The 16,920-nt window shown below is 40.9% G+C and overlaps 1 protein-coding gene across 2 annotated transcripts in view; it reads right to left on the bottom strand.

The window, feature by feature from the left end:
- fgfrl1a (fibroblast growth factor receptor like 1a) overlaps positions 1-7,587 on the bottom strand; it is a 217,402-nt gene extending 209,815 nt beyond the window's left edge. For both annotated transcript variants that reach the window (XM_067390762.1, XM_067390761.1), the window contains exons 1-2: positions 7,167-7,587; positions 6,753-6,849 (exon numbers count right to left, since the gene is read on the bottom strand). Coding sequence is in view for 1 of the 2 variants with exons in the window: in XM_067390761.1 (XP_067246862.1) it covers positions 6,753-6,816 (64 nt within the window). In the remaining variant the exon portion in view is untranslated. The remainder of the gene's footprint in view (positions 1-6,752; positions 6,850-7,166) is intronic.
- Between the last annotated feature and the right edge of the window lie 9,333 nt (positions 7,588-16,920).

Here is a 16,920-nt window from a genome sequence, read left to right as displayed (position 1 = left end):
GTGTAACTGCAAGAGATGCCTTCCATTAATCACGCGCATAGCTTTTTGGTTGGAGGCTGGCGAGGGCTTCTGCTGCACAGGGAGCACCAGCGCCCTCTCTGACATATGACATATACACAGCTGCTGGAGAGGCACAGGCCCCAACACAAACTGACATGCCAAATCCCAAAGAAAACAAGGGGAGCTGTCTCCAGTCAAAGGACTGCTTTTCAACATCTCATTTGTAATGCAACCAAAAGAACAGCTGGGGATATGGGGGTGGAGGCATCCCAAACAGCACAGAGGAGCAGTAAGCCAACAAGTCCAAATCGCAAAATGGGAAGCGCTTGGAAAAGGCAGACAAAACAGGAGAAATGTTATTGTAAGACCTTTGGTGTGGGGTCAGGTATGCAACCCAACCTGGCCTTCTCTCTGGTCCTCTTTACTTACTTTTGACCTGAGCACTGGCCAACACACAGACCACTGGCCCACAACAATGAACTATTCAGTCTATGCTATGACCAGGAAGTGCGAGTGAGCGTGTGAAACGTGTATGATTCCCAGAAGCTATCAGCGGACTGCTTAAAAAACTTCCCATTTGACTGAGATTTACTGCTTTGGGACACACCATTTGCAAATTTGCTATTGTAAGAGGAATTTAGAAGCTGGACCATCAACGTATGCATGACATCTCTAATCGGCTTTCAAATTCCAGTCTGGGACAGCCTACATACTGGGCACCAGGGTTGGAGATTAATGGGGGCTTGGGGCAAAAATGGTACCAAAATGAACAGAAATGCCCTCCAAATTCAAGATAAGGGGGCGCAAAATGCCATTGCACAATTCAAAATCAATATCTATTACGGCTGTTATGATTAAAGTGAAATATAAAAAAATAATGAAAAGTGTTGATTGCTTTACAATTAGATCTGCTCAGGTTGCAACAAAGATTTGTTTTTATGCATTTTTTTCAGTGCTGAGGAATATAAACCACAAAATTTTCTTATGAACGCAATGCCTGAACAGAGGTGTTTAGATTAGTCAAAATGTTTTGTTCAGTGCTCTAACAACAAAGTGCAGATAAGTTGTAAATAAGAGATTCATTTTGTAGTGTAGACACATTCAGTGGATATTTGCGAGAGTGCAGAACTTGTGCTAGACTGAATTCATAGAATTCCCAGCTTTATTTTATTCCCAGCTTGAATAACCATTTTGTTTTTCATGCTACTAAAACAACCAACATGAAATCTTGCTTTTCTAATGCGTAAAAACTATAAAGAAATAAACTAATTCATAAGCGGTTCTTAGCTTGTTTTGTCTGTGTAGACAGAAACATGTGCTGTTTCCCATAATGATTTTTGTCAAAATTTTGCAGCCCCTACCCTGTAATGAGTTCCTGTTTTTTAATTTATATTATGGTTATGTAGTATGTACATTATACAATTGTTGTGTAAATACATGTATGCCATCTCTAAGCAGCATTAAACAAAAACACCATGTCAGATGCAGCTTCTGTTCCACCTTTGCAATGTAAAGATGACGTGTTGATGTTGATCAAATTTTAAATATAACAGTTTACAGTATTCTGACTAATTGATAAGTTATTGATTAAATGTAAGCATTTCACTTAAAGGACAATGCAAATACAGTTAATGAGGTAATTATAAAAATTGCCCTTAGAAAGAAAAAAAAAAAAAAAACAGTCTGTAAATCAAATATTGCCACTTAATGGAAAAGTTCATTCCTGACCCACAACTGCTCAATGGACTCATGCCTCTAGTCACACATTTAGCTAAATATCTGTACAACCCCCAATTCAAATTAGGCTGTTTTTCATAATCCCATCATTACGAGCACCTCCCCCATTGAGTAACAAGATCCCGCACCAGCATCCAGGCACCGTGAGGCGCCAAGGCCATAAAAGGAACTCCCAACCTGAAATGCAGGATCTGTAAACCTCACCATATGCCATATGCCACTCATCCCGTGACCTTTTGGTCTTTTTTATGGCCTAATCAAAATCACATCAGCCAGAGTGACACCGATAAATAGTAATAACACAAAATTCTCCAGTGGTGTCTGAAGTCATCCAAATAATCCAGTCAGACAATATTTAAACTGATAGATTGACATATTGGTTCGGCTAAAATTAGGCCATTTTGAGATGATTGCTAGCCATGCCTGGTTAACAGAAATAGGTGATCATCCAAAATCTAAAGCATTGATAATCGGTAATGTTTATTTTAAATATATTTATTGAATTTGTTGAGTAAATACTGTGTAAAATAAATAATTGCAGCTCTTACACTTGCTAACTATGATAAAATTCTAAAAATGTATATATAATGTTTTAACACTTATGTTTTTGGAAAAAGTCTCTTTTGCTCACCAAGGCTGCATTTATTAAAAATACAGTAAAACACAGTACATTTGTGAAATATTCTTACAATTTAAAATAACCTTTTCCTATTGTAATATATTTTAAAATGTTATTTATTCATGTGACGCAAAACTGCACTATTTCATCATTATTACTCCAGTCTTCAGTGGTCACATGAACCTTTAGAAATCATTCTAATATGCTGATTTGCAGCTCAAGAAACATTTCTGATTATTATCAATGTTGAAACAGTTGTGCTGATTCATATTTTTGCAGAAACCTTATTTATTTTTTCAGAATGAAAAGAAAGTTCAAAAGAACCCTTTGTCACATTATAAATGTCTTTCCTTTCTTTTTTGAACAATTTAATGCATTTTTTGCTGAATAAAAGTGTTTAAAAAAAGTCTAATTAAATAACGTAGTCTTAGTAAATAACTGACCAAAATAGTCAGTAATTGACTGATATACATTTTAATTTCAAAAGAGTTGTATAATTAATTAAGAATACATTAAAATGAGTTGTGCAAGATCAACGTCTATTTCACCATTTATGTTCCCAAAACATTTTTCCGCCTCATTACAGAAGAATGTCCCTCACAGTCAATCGAAAATGGGAGTAGGTGACAAAAAATGGCCACTATGTAAACACCATTTGACCTGAATAACTACTGTATTGGGCCCACTTAACAACTATTCTTTGAATCTTCCTCAATGGAAATGAGATTTACAGCTTTCTTAGTTATAGTGGTTATCCTCATAGTAAACCACGCATCCAACCATCTAATTGGTACTAGTGACTGTGCTTCGGTTTAGACCGTAACCCATGCTGCACAACTAGAGGAAGTTTTAGGATAAAGGTGAACTGATAATAATCAACCCTTCGACTGTTTTGACAAACATTTAAGTGGGATGAATGGAGCTACCAACTGTAACACCAAGTTTCTTAAAGGTTCTCTGAGCGATCCTGGGTGGAGTAACTTCCTGTTGACATTCGAAGTGTTGTCAAACAAAACAAGAGGCTAGCTAGACCCTCCCTCCGCCTCCTCCTCCCCTCCTATCCATGCTTCCTGAAACAGTCATGAACGCGCATTTAAAATCATTCTTTTCAGTTATTGGCTGGAGCATGTTTATTATGTTTCGTGGTCCAGGCTGCACCATTTTGTTTTTGTTGCCGTTTTTGGTACTTGTGGCGACTACAGAGACCGCGTTTTTTTACAGTGTGTTCAGGGGACAGGCAGCTAGCGGATCGTGAGTTGATGTTTGCTGTATGTGACAAAAAATGTTTTGGCCTAAAAACGCGTGACATCACTTAGAGGACCTTTAAGCAATGTAAATAAACTTCCTGGACATCTTGCTGGTGATAAAAGGAGAGAAAAAAAAAACAAAAAAAAAACCAAGCTCTTCTTGGTTTGTGACAAGTTTTAGACTACTTTTTCCCAGAGATGCAGATTTAATGTCCATCAGATCAGAGTTCATGAGGATGTTTATTTTGCAAGCAGAACATCTCACTGTTTTCTCCATTGAGATTTCGGATCCAGACAGCTCAGGGAGTATCGACATATGCTTCAAGGGTGGTCTACATCAGTGTAAACAAATCAGCATGTGCTACAAACATTCAGCCCATATCCATCTTCAGAGCTCGGCCCCTGCCATATGTTCCCAAAAAAACTCTTCTACGATCCCTGAAACTCTCTTCCCTAATAGAATACCCACACACAAACCTATTTCTTGAGTAAAAACATGAACAGCAATTTCTGCATTGTTAATACAAGCAAACACAAAGATATGTTTGTATTGTATGAGCAAATGTTGTAGTTATCCCTTTCAGAGAACATAATTCATGTCGATATCATTTGAGAAAACAAAAAATGGGAAGCTGTAACTAACAATGCTTAAGGGTACACAATGATATCCATTTAAGCTACAAGGCCATTGCATCATATAAACTGCACACTTTAAGATTTTTCCTGTGGAAAAATTGTTGAAATTCCACATGGGATTGTAAAACACTGCTTCTGGCATGGATGGCAAATGGGTCAAAAATTATTCTGATGAAATTGGATTCAGGTTGCATTTACATACATTTAAAATCGTCAGCTGGAACGAGCGGCCAGTGGATGGAATCAGATGTTAGAGGGTTAGTTCACCCAAAAATTAATTTTCTGTCATTAAAGGGATAGTTCACCCAAAAATATCCCATGATTTACTCATCCTCGAGACATCCTAGGTATATATGATCTTCTTTCAGACAAACACAAACAGAGATATATTAAAAAATATCCTTAGTCCTCCAAGGTTTATAATGGCAATGAACAGGGGGCTGCATTTTGAAGTAAAAAATAACACATCCATACGACTCCAGTGGATTAATAAAGGCAATAAATTTGATGTGCTCTATGTAGGTGCATTGATCAATGTTTATATAGGAATAAAAGCCTAAATTAAATCTTTCAGTGGAGGGAAAGTAATCTCACAGGTTTGAATAAAAAATTCTTAATGTGTTTCAAAGATGAACTAATGTCCTTTGGATTTGAAATGACATGGTGATACAATTGTGTCAGAATGTTTGTTGTCACCAATGTTTGTTTACTAATAATCTATATTTTTTTATTATTTTTTTTTATGTTTTTTGGATATTTTATTTTTTGGATGTTAAAGCATAGATGCATTTTGGGAGAACTGAGATCTTTGAACCCAAACATTCAACTGCTTTTAAAAGTAAATGGTCCAAAGGGGGTTTTCACATAGAAGAAACATTTTTAGTTCTCCAAAGAACCTTTCAGTGAACAATTCTTAAAAGAACCATTTTACAATGTGTTAATAACATTTTAATAATCTAAAGAACTTTATTCGCTTTAAAAGAACCTTTTGTGATTGAAAGGTTCTATGGATGTTACAGGTTCTTTATGGAACAATCAATGCCAAAGAAGAACCTTGATTTTTAAGAGTTTGGCCAGTTCACTGTGTCCCATCAAATCAATCCATACAGAAATCTGTAATGCAACTATCATTGAACAATCTTTAATAGACAGATCAGATTTTTGTTCCATCAGTCGCGTTCTATGTAACAAGTGCAACATATCAAAAACACACTCGTTTTAAACCTAAGATACAATGGAGGCGGCAAATTGTCTGCATTTGCTTGTAAACACAAATCTTTCTGGCTTGGGAGGCACACCTTAGGTAATGTACAGCAAACAAACATAATTGGTTAATCTAATCACATTGCTTTCTGCATTTCTGTTTACTTTTGGCTAAGAGTCTCCATGAAGGCCAGGCTATGTGACCGTGAATGCCACATTGTTCAGGGCCCCTAACAGATGCAATCTACACAGACATCGCTTGGCCCCTCTCTCTCTCTCTCTCTCTCTCTCTCTCTCTCTCTCTCGCCAGCTCCAGTGACAGGCTGTTGAGTCTGAGGTATACGCGAACGCAAAAAGGAGACTCCATCACGCTTCATATGTAGCCCTGATGGAGTGGAGGCAGTGAGCTGTACTATCTGCCCATCAGTGGCCCTGACCCCATTCAGTCCATTCCGAATGGAAATGATGGTTCATTTCAGTCCAAAAAAATGGAGAACAGCTAATGCGAGAGGACTGCATTCAGCAAACAATGCCAGTGACACAACCTGAAAGTCTCCAGCTCTCAGTCTGATCCTGAACTCAATAGACAGGTTAAAAGAATCCTTTAAAGTCCAGGACAATTGAATTTCAGCTTGGTAAATGCAAGAGTTGGACCGAATTTAGACGTTTTCAGGCCATCATTTAAAATCAAGTTTTAAATCAAATTTAGCCTATCAGTAGAATATCACATCTTATTAGTGAGTCATACGCAAGCTGAACCCATCAAAATTGAACCTTGAATATGATTTCTTTTTTCACACTGAACATAATACCAAACATACTGTAGTTATATAACATCAAATAAAGAATCATAAAGGTTGGGGGGGGGATACATAAATAAAAAATAAAAGCAGCTATAAATGATTCTTGCAAATCTTTGAAAGTGAATATTTTGAATAGTTTTTTTAATCACATTAGTTGATGAATTTATTAAACATACTAGGAAGACTTGGTCTAAAACCTGACAAGTTTGTCACCTTATAAGCTTCAAATCTTTTTGTTATTTTTATTACAAATCTTGAGTATACTGAAAAGTACACATGACATGCATGTGACTATTTTGTGACTGCAACTAGAACAACTATACAGTATTATTTTCATAAACTCAACCTATGGAGACAAAATTACTTCTAAACTGTTTATAAATAACCAAGACTGTGATTGATTAAAACATAAGTAGATTTGTTTTCTTTGTCATGTATTTTACACCGGTTTACCACGAGTTTTCTGTAATGGCTTCATTTTACAAGGGCAAATATACTTTTACTCACCTCTAGCACAGTCTGTTATGAAAATAATGTCAAAAACGAAGAAAACAATCCAAAAGAGTTCCATGATGTCCCTATTAAAGCTCACTGATTCTTCAATCTATGAAAGAAATAAAGCTGTTAGTGAGAACAAGAACTGGTGAATTACTCTAAAACATCAGTGCAATGATAAAACCCTTATGAACTTCTGCAACTTTGTAAATGTGTGTAGGACTGAATTACAATTACAATTCTAACATCACTTCAGTTGTCTTATTAAATCATTGTTTCCGTTAAATCACAACACAGCACACTTTGCAGCATGGAGATATTTGATTCATGCAATAACCAGTACATGTGCATAAAAAAACTGTTTCAAGTGGGTAAAAGATACATTCTAAAACATAAAATATTCCAACTCAAAAATACAAGACTTACCAAACGCTGAAAACGTTCATAAATCTGTTCCTCGCGACTGACAGATAAAAATCATGCTTACATCCTGCTAAAACACTCCAGACAAATCATACCCATGTACACTGGGCACTACATCAGAAATCCGTATGCACGCAACACTGGATCCAGTGAATTGATTAGGTTTAATTATCACGCGCAATTGTATTCCTGAAAGCTCTGACGTCATGTATTTTCGCTCGACACATTTTAAAACACGCGCTGATCGCCGTAAACTTCTGTAGATGACAGTCACCGAGCGATGTATCGAGCAAGCACTTCAAATCACATCGACTTTATCTCCTTATATTCTTCAGATAACAAAACACACAAGACAAATTATTTAAAATACCGAAATTTGTATTAAAACGGTGTTTGAAATTCCGTTAACTAAATATTTCCCAGTCCAGACAAAAGTAACACACACACACACTTGAGTGTGAGACGGTCCAGCCCTACGGCCAACTTTAGACCAATCACAGCGAGCCAATTCACTCTCACTGTTTAACTCTTTCATAATAATAATAATAATAATAATAATAATAGACTAAATAAAAATAAAATATTGGCCTAGTATTTTTTACAATTTATAACTAAATACATATAAAATTAAAATATTACTGTTTTCATTATTAATAAAATATGAAATAAAAACATTTTTCTGTGAATAACTTAAATCACAATATCAACTGCAAAACGTCATTTTACCACGTTCTAAATCCAGTTGTACCCTGAAAAATTGACCTGGACAAATGTAATTTACAACAACTGTCTGACATTCAAAAAGACCTATAAAAATAATTACACATCCAATCACACTAGCAAGCACAAGAGTTTTAGTGGCCTAGGTGATAGTGTCAGCTAAAGTCTGCAAACAATACTAAAAGTGTCACTAAAAGTGACATAGGAGGCCCTCAGCGAATAAATGTTTAGAGAGACAGCTGGAATAATATCTCACAACTGGTCATGTTACCTTCTCATCAGTATGACAATGGATCTTGCTGCCTAGATCCATATAAATTAAATGAGGCTTGCATGTGTTAATGTGTAATTCTGGAAAAGTTCTGGAAAACTTTTTAAATTTGTCATTATATAAATGCAGATCCTGAGCACACATGGTATATATATTCATCTTGTTGTTCTTCATAGACAATGTTGTACATTTATGCACATATGCTGTTGCACACTTTTCAATACTTTTAAATAGGGTTAATGAAGACAATTGTTTGTGGACTTTGTGAACGTGTATAATAAAAAATAAATAAAATAAAAAAAATCCAGCAAAAGCCCCAGAGGAAACAGCTCATCCAAACAGGGCTCCTCACTGCCCTTTCTTGCAAAACTTGCTTTACATTTATGTACATGTGCCGCCATCGTGTGGTGATTTTTGATACTGACAAGATAACTAAACTTATATATATATATATATATATATATATATATATATATATATATATATATATATATATATATATATATATATATATATATATATATATACACAGTACAGTCCAAAAGTTTGGAACCACTAAGATTTTTAATGTTTTTAAAAAGTTTCGTCTGCTCACCAAGGCTACATTTATTTAATTAAAAATACAGTAAAAACTGTAATATTGTAAAATATTATTACAATTTAAAATAACTGTTTTCTATTTGAATATATTTCACAAAGTAATTTATTCCTGTGATGGCAAAGCTGAATTTTCAGCATCATTACTCCAGTCTTCAGTGTCACGTGATCCTTCAGAAATCATTCTAATATGCTGATCTGCTGCTCAAGAAACATTAACTAAATACCCATACAGCCAACAAAACATAAAGATTCATTTTTTTGATAGACCTTAATTTCTATATATTGATGGATTATACACTACCCGGCTAAAAACAAAAAACAAAACAAAAAACTGGTTTTGGCCATATTCCAGGATGACAATGTCAAGATTCACCAGGGTTAAAATTGTGAAAGAATGGTTTAAAGAGCATGAAAAATCATTTTCACACATGAATTGGCACCTCTGAGTCCAGACTTTAATTTAATTGAAAGTCTTTGGGATGTGCTGGAGTATACTTTAAATAGTGCTTACCTCTTGCATTGTCAATACAAGATCTTGTATTGACAATGCAAGAGGTGAGCACTCTGTAAAGTTTCCTCCAGCACATCCCAAGAACTTACACTGAGGTTACGGTCAGTGCCAATTCATGTGTGAAAATGATTCTTCATGCTCCCTCCCAACAGTTCTTTCCTGATGAATCTTGACATTGTCATCCTGGAATATGGCCATTATACATCTTAATACATGGCTGTTTAAGAAATGAAAAGCTACACACTTCATCTTTTAGGGTTAAAAGAACCGTTGCCAAACATATAACATGCTAGAAAAATAATAATCACTGTAATAATGATCCATCCATAGACTCTTAAGTATTTGCTTATTAAAATCCAAACAGCAACTTTTTTTTTGGCCAGGCAGTGTATTATTTAGTTTTGGAAAACACAGATAATCTTATTTTTGCTAGGTTATGTTGAAACAAATGTACACAATCAGTGATAAAAACGTTTATTGAAAAACTGTAAACGTTATGGTCTTTATATTACTAACGCCTCTTAACTTACAGGTCCTTTATACATGAAAATATATACAAATATTAACATTTAACTTGTATAGCTGGCAAACAAGTCTTGCTAGCTTTAGTCCTCCTGGTCACCCACTGCTAACCAGTCAAAATGTCTTTACCATTCACTCCTCTGATTAACGCAAGCATGATCATTTTAAAACTGCTTCTGAAATGAAAGTGCAGTCAGAACAAGACATTTGACCAAAATTCATTGTTCCTTCAAAAATTAATTAGAATGTTACAATACGCTTGATGACAAATAATGAATCTATATATTAATTCCCATCAAATAAAAGAGATAATGAATCACAAGTTAACTGTGAGTGAAAGTTAAAGCTAACAAGGCTATACAAAAAAATGAGAGCAGGTACAGGATGTTGTCCATCAATGCACCCTATTCACTAAAAGACATCTTAAAATACATATTATTATAGCAGCCAAGACCTCAAAACCAGACTACTTAATGTCATTATATATTCCCCAAACTTCTGAAGTTCAAAACAGTGTTTGTATTCACAATTTAAAAATACTTAATCTTAGACTAAGTGCCAACAGAAGCACACAAGGTTGTAGTTTGTTGTTGTTGTTGTTGTTGTTTTGTTTTGGGTTTTTTTTTTCCTTTTTGGTGCCAAATATCATCGTTGCACTGATGTGTAAAATATTTTATATATTTTTTTATATTAAAAGTTTCACAGCTTTACTAGACCCACCAGTGCTCTTGTCTATCACAATCCCAATTGCCAGACATTTTTACTGTACCATTTTGAAGTTATGGACCCATGAAGAACATATGGGACAATACAGTTGAAAGAGCCATCGTATTATTGGCAGGTTTGGAGGTACTATATCTTGGCTGTCTTTGAGGGTGTGTTAAAAGTTTCACTGGGGGCTTAAACCTATTGTCCTTGGTTATCATCATGGACATCGCCATGTTGCCCTTATCTCGTGACCTACCAGCGTCAGTTATGTCGCTTCACTAGTTTAGTGCAGCCCTAGTGTCCTTGAACCCATGAATGGACCCATGAATTTGACATATGTGACAGTAGTTTAATTGGCGGTTGTTTCGTTGGCCCAATTGTAGGCGCTATATCTCAGCTGTCTTTGAGGGTGCGTTACAAGTTTCACTGGGGGCTTATACCTATTATCCTTGGTTATCACCATCCCAATTTTAAGACATTTGTACAGTATCATTTTGAAATTTCACTGGGGGCTATTCCCTACACTCTAAAAAATGCTTGTTTTATCAATTTTAATATAGTGGGTTTCTTAATCTGTACAAAAAGTTTTTTGAAGTCTGTTATTATCATGATTATCTATGATTATCAACAGATTGTCAAATTTTGAATTATTTTCTTTATCTTCGTGATTACGCACGAATGTAATGCATTTAGTTTCTCTTTATGGAAACAGCAATACATAATAAAGATTTAATTATTTTGATGATGTTAAAGCAATAATTGTTAACATTAATGTTTTGCATGTAATATTTCAGACTTGAACTTTGTGTCTTCATTTTGCCTGCGCCTGGAGTAAAAACAAAGACAACTTCAGTATGAGGAGGCATGATTTCCTCAGCTTCTTCAGAGAGGGAAAGATGCAAGTTTAATATTCAAGGTCAATATCATTTTTTTTTTTTTTTTTTTTTTTTGACAGTGTTTAGAGTAAAATAATGAGTAAAACAATGAAATTAAGGTCAGGACTCTGAGGCGCCAATTCATGTGTGAAAATAATTCTTCATGCTCCCTCACAAATATTCTTTCACAATTGGAGCCTGATGAATCTTGACAATATCATGCTGGAATATGGCAACGATATGTCTTCCTACATGTTTTTTTTTTACAAAATGAAAAGCTACACACTCCATCTTTTAGAGTTAAAAGAATAGAGTTATAATAATGATCCATCCATAGACTCTTAAGTATTTGCCTATTAAAATACGATTTTATTTTTTTTTTTGGCCAGGCAGTGTTGTAGCAATGTTCGTGTTGTTGGAGGGAAGACAACAGGGTCGGCTTTTGACTACTGGCTGCTCTTTATTTCAATCATAAACAAATGGTGTGCAGACAGGCACAAAACGGTCACAAATCAACAATAAGCACTCCAAAAAAAATAAACGCAACAGTCCTGGAGTGTGGCAGCCAGCAGTCCTTCTCTCTGCACTCGCTCCTGTTTCTCCTGGCGTTTTATACTCTCTCCACGCCAATTACAGCAACAAGAAACAGGTGTTTGTTATTTGCACTTAACCCACTCACTCACCGCGCCTCTCTTGACGCTCTCCCCCGCTGCAGGGGTCACTAAACCACGCCCCCCTTGCCACAAGTGTATACTGAGCAGGTAAAACATGTATCCTGACAGTCACACTGTGTTATCACATTATGTCAAATTCATGGTACCACAACTTCAAAATAGTACAATGAAATCCATGCCATGTAATTCTTCGAGATGAATCACACCCTCTTTATGGTGAATATGTGTTGTTACCATCTGGACGAAGGTATAGGGTACCGTTATTACGGACAGCCCATGCACAAAGATCTTTCATATTCTTGAGTATAGCTCTGTTAAATGAATTCCTGTGATACCACAGTTGTCACTGTACACCTATGGCAGTAATTCTACTGTTGGTGTTCAATGATGTTGTTTTTTTGTATTGTGTTGATTACAATCTGTTGATGTTTGTTTGTATTTGCTAATTGTTGTTATTGTTGACAGAAGGGTGCCACAGATGCAAAAAGATTTTCAGAAAGGACAATAAATAAACTAAACTAAAACTAAACCAAACTAAATGTCTGAATGTTTGTATGGTGATAGACAAGAACGTCTCGGTTACAAAGGTAACCCTCGTTCCCTGAAGGAGGGAACAGAGACGTACGTCGGACAGACCGACGAATAGGAATCTCGCTAGAGAGGCCAATCTACTTCGAGTGTAACTAAAACGAGCCAATGCACATTGGCATGCAATCATATGCATCAGCTGCTCGCCTCACAGCGCGGGTATATAATGAGCAGCAGGTGCGTTGCATCTTCAGGTTTTCGCTGAGGAGCCGAACCGGACAGGCGGCAGCATCAGCGGGGTACAGCGACTGTGGCGACGGGACGTACGTCTCCGTTCCCTCCTTCAGGGAACGAGGGTTACCTTTGTAACCGAGACGTTCCCATTCAGTTGGTCACGTTCGACATACGTCGGACAGACCGACGAATAGGAATCCCTACCAAAGCGCCACAGGAGCTGCCCCCTTCCAGCGCTCTGTTGTAAGCCACCTGAACCCCCTTGCCTGAGGATGGTGGGACAGGGCTAACACAGAGAGAGTCGATCACGAAACCCACTAAGTGAGACTATTGGATAACGCTGGGAAAGCGTACCCTTTCGCTGGGAAAGGAACGCTGCGGAAGCCACATCCTTCCCCGAAGGAGTTATGTGGAGAAGTACATATGGACTAACCCTGTAGGGCTGTGCTACATATGGAAGAGCTGGGGTGACTCCAACCCGATGAAGGGTAGGTTCTCCCAGAGAGAAAGACACAGGCTTTGTTTAGGAGCAACCGTGGAACCAACCATATGGGATCCCCGTAGGGTCACACATATGGAACCCAGCCTAAACCCGGTTCTCAAGGATACAACGGAGTATAGGCCTGGCGCCAGACGCTCCGCCACGTCGGCTGCCGAAGGGATATCGGAGGACTCGACAGGGTCTGCCTTGTAGGGACTCTCTGGAGAAAGAAGCGCATGTAGCGCAGCAAGCCGACACTAAGCCGGGGCCTCTCCGTGCCTCTGACCTGTGGCGAGAACACGGGAGGAGACCGGCTCGACACAAAGGCTATAGTATCTAGCGAACGTGTTAGGTGTCGCCCCACCTCTCGTTGAGTGAGCATGCAACCTGAGCGGGCAGGGCACGCCCTGAGCTTGGTAAGCCAGGGCGATGGCATCCACTATCCAGTGGGCCGTCCTCTGCTTGGAGACAGCCTTTCCCTTCTGCTGGCCTCCATAACAGACAAAGAGCTGGTCTGAGGTCCTGAGGCTTTAGGTTCTGTCTATGTACAGTCGCAAAGCGCGGACTGGACAGAGTAAAGCCAGGGCTGGGTCTGCCTCCTCCGAGGGCAGCGCTTGCAGGCTCACCACCTGGTCCCTGAAGGGAGTGGTAGGAACCTTGGGCACATAGCCAGGCTGGGGTCTTAGTACCACGTGGCTATCACCCGGCCCGAACTCCAGGCACGATTCGTCGACCGAAAATGACTGCAGGTCCCCTACCCTCTTGATGGAGGCCAATGCCACCAGGAGCAAAGTCTTCATAGACAGAATCTTTAAATCTGCTGACAGCAAAGGCTCAAAGGGAGCAATCTGAAGTGCTCTCAGCACCAGAGTGAGGTCCCAAGAGGGTATGGAGGGGGGACGAGGAGGATTTAACCGTCTCGCCCCCCTAAGGAACCTGATGACCAGGTCGTGCTGACCAACAGATTTGCCATCTAAGTGGTCGTGGTAAGCGGATATAGCAGCAGTATGGACTTTGAGGGTGGAGGGGGGACAGCCTACGCTCCAACCCTTGCTGCAAAAAGGAAAGCACGACTCTGATCGAGCATCTTCGGGGGTCTTCCCGGCGAGAAGAGCACCACTCGACAAACAGGTTCCACTTTGAGGCGTAAGCACGTCTCGTAGACAGTGCACGTGCAGAAGTGATGGTGTTAAGTACCTCAGGGGGTAAGTCACCTAGAACCTCCGCATCCCGTCCAAGGGACCAGACATGGAGTCTCCAGAGGTCTGGACGCGGGTGCCAAAGAGTGCCCCGTCTCTGAGAAAGAAGGTCTTTCCTCAGAGGGATGGGCCAGGGAGGGGCTGTCGCGAGGGGTGAGAGTTCTGGGAACCAGGTCCGGTCGGGCCAGTAAGGCGCAACTAACAAGACCTGCTCCTCGTCCTCCCTGACTTAGCACAGGGTCTGTGCAAGTAGGCTCACTGGGGGAAACGCATATTTGCGCAGGCCCCGGGGCCAGCTGTGAGCCAGTGCATCTGTCCTGAGTGTCCCCTCGGTCAGAGAGTAAAACAACTGGCAGTCGGAGGTTTCTGGTGAGGCAAACGGGTCTACCTGAGCCTCTCCGAATTCTCTCCAGATCAGCTGAACCACCTGGGGGGTTGAGTCGCCACTCTCCTGGCAGCGCAGCTCGTGATAGCTCGTCGGCCACACGGTTGAGCACACCGGGAACATGAATGGCGTGAAGCGCCTCATGCTTCCGACTCCACAGGAGGAGATGGCAGGCGAGTTGCGACATGCGACAGGAGCGTAGACCACCTTGACGGTTGATGTATGCAACGGTCGCAGTGTTGTCCGTACGGACCAGTACATGCTTGCCCCGAAGCAGGCCTTTGAGGTGGCTCAGAGCAAGGCGTACTGCCAGCAACTCGAGGCAATTGATGTGCCAATGCAGATGGGGTCCTGTCCAAACCCCTGAGACTGCATGCCGTTGTACGTGGCACCCCAGCCGGTGGCAGAAGCATCTGTGAAAACCACAGCATGCCGGGACACTCGTTCTAGGGGCACTCCTGCCCGGAGAAACAAAGGGTCCGACCACGGACTGAAGGTTTGGCGGCACTCCTGAGTGACTGGCACCCGGAACGTGCCGCGCTGCCACGCCCATCTCGGAACTCGGCCGTGAAGCCAGTGCTGAAGCGGTGTCATATGAAGCAGACCGAGCAGTGTTACAGCCGCTGCAGCCGCCATATGCCCCAGGAGACTCTGAAAGAACTTCAGTGGGACCGCTGTGGGAACGTAGATATAAAATTCAGTGGGAACGTATTCAGGCAGTTCAACACCGACCGAGCACGTTCCTCTGTGAGGCGTGCTATCTGTTCGACCGAATCCAACTCCATACAGAGAAAAGAGATCCTCTGCACTGGGGCGAGTTTGCTCTTTTCCCAGTTGACCCGAAGCCCCAACTGGCTGAGGTGACTGAGCACCAAGTCCCTGTGTTCGCACAACTGATCCCGAGACTGTGCTAGAATGAGCCAGTCGTCTAGATAGTTGAGAATGTGAAAACCCTGTTCTCTCATGGGAACAAGGGCTCCCTCCACGATTTTCGTGAAGAGGGTAGGACTCTGTACTGATATGCTCGACCTTCGAACGCGAATCTCAGGAATGGCCTGTGTCGCGGAAGAATCGAAACGTGGAAGTACGCGTCCTTCAGGTCGATCGCTGCAAACCAATCTCGGGGACGGATGCACTCGAAAATGTGTTTCTGCGTGAGCATTTTGAATGGTAGCTTGTGGAGGCTCCGATTCAAAACTCGCAGGTCCAAGATCGGTCGTAACCCGCCGCTTTTCTTGGGTACAATGAAGTAGGGGCTGTAGAACCCCAACCTCAAATCGGCTGGAGGGACCGGCTCTATCGCGTCCTTCGCCAGTAGGACTGCGATCTCCGCACGCAGGACAGGGGCATCGGCATCTTTCACTGTAGTGAAGAGGACGTCCCTGAACTTGGGGGATAAGCTGGGCGAACTGAATCGCAAAGCTGACCCTGATGGTCCGAAGGAGCCAGCGAGACGGACTGGGGAGCGCTAACCCGGCTCGCAGAGACCGTACAAGCGGGACCAAAGGGACCACCGGTGTACCCGCAGCAGGGCAGCGAGGTGGAACACAGGAACGGCTCGGGGGGCTCTCTTTGTGAGGCGGCCCGAAGCGGCGTCACAGTGTGCTAGGCAACACTTACCTGGCTCCACGGATGGACAGAGGGAGCAGTCGAGGCTTTGGCTGCCCGCTGCTCGCTGCTGTCCGCTGGCGACAGAAGAGGGGGATGAGAGTGGTGAGGTTTTTCTCCTCCCACTGCTCTCCAAACCCTCTTCAGACCTGGAAATGGAGGAACTGCTCTTTTAAATTTGGGTACCGCTGCCTCTTGGGTCAGTGGCGGAACAGAAACAAACCCAATAAAAAGATTTACCACCCGGCCCTCCTCCAGGGGTGGAAGAGCAGCCCCACCCATCTCTGGGTCGCCCGTCTCAGGGGTGATTCTCACCAACCACTTAAACAGCTGCAGAGACAGGAGGCGTCATCTCCCCGCAATGGATACAGCAGAGCCTGCCGGGCCGGAGTTTCTTGCAGGGGACGACACCCTTGGCGACGAGCAGACTGAGGGGCGGCC

This window comes from Chanodichthys erythropterus, chromosome 1 (assembly GCF_024489055.1).
Source record: "Chanodichthys erythropterus isolate Z2021 chromosome 1, ASM2448905v1, whole genome shotgun sequence".
Taxonomy (NCBI): Eukaryota; Metazoa; Chordata; class Actinopteri; order Cypriniformes; family Xenocyprididae; genus Chanodichthys; species Chanodichthys erythropterus.
The sequence above is the reverse complement of the archived record's forward strand: the minus strand, read 5'-3'. Positions and strand labels throughout refer to the sequence as shown.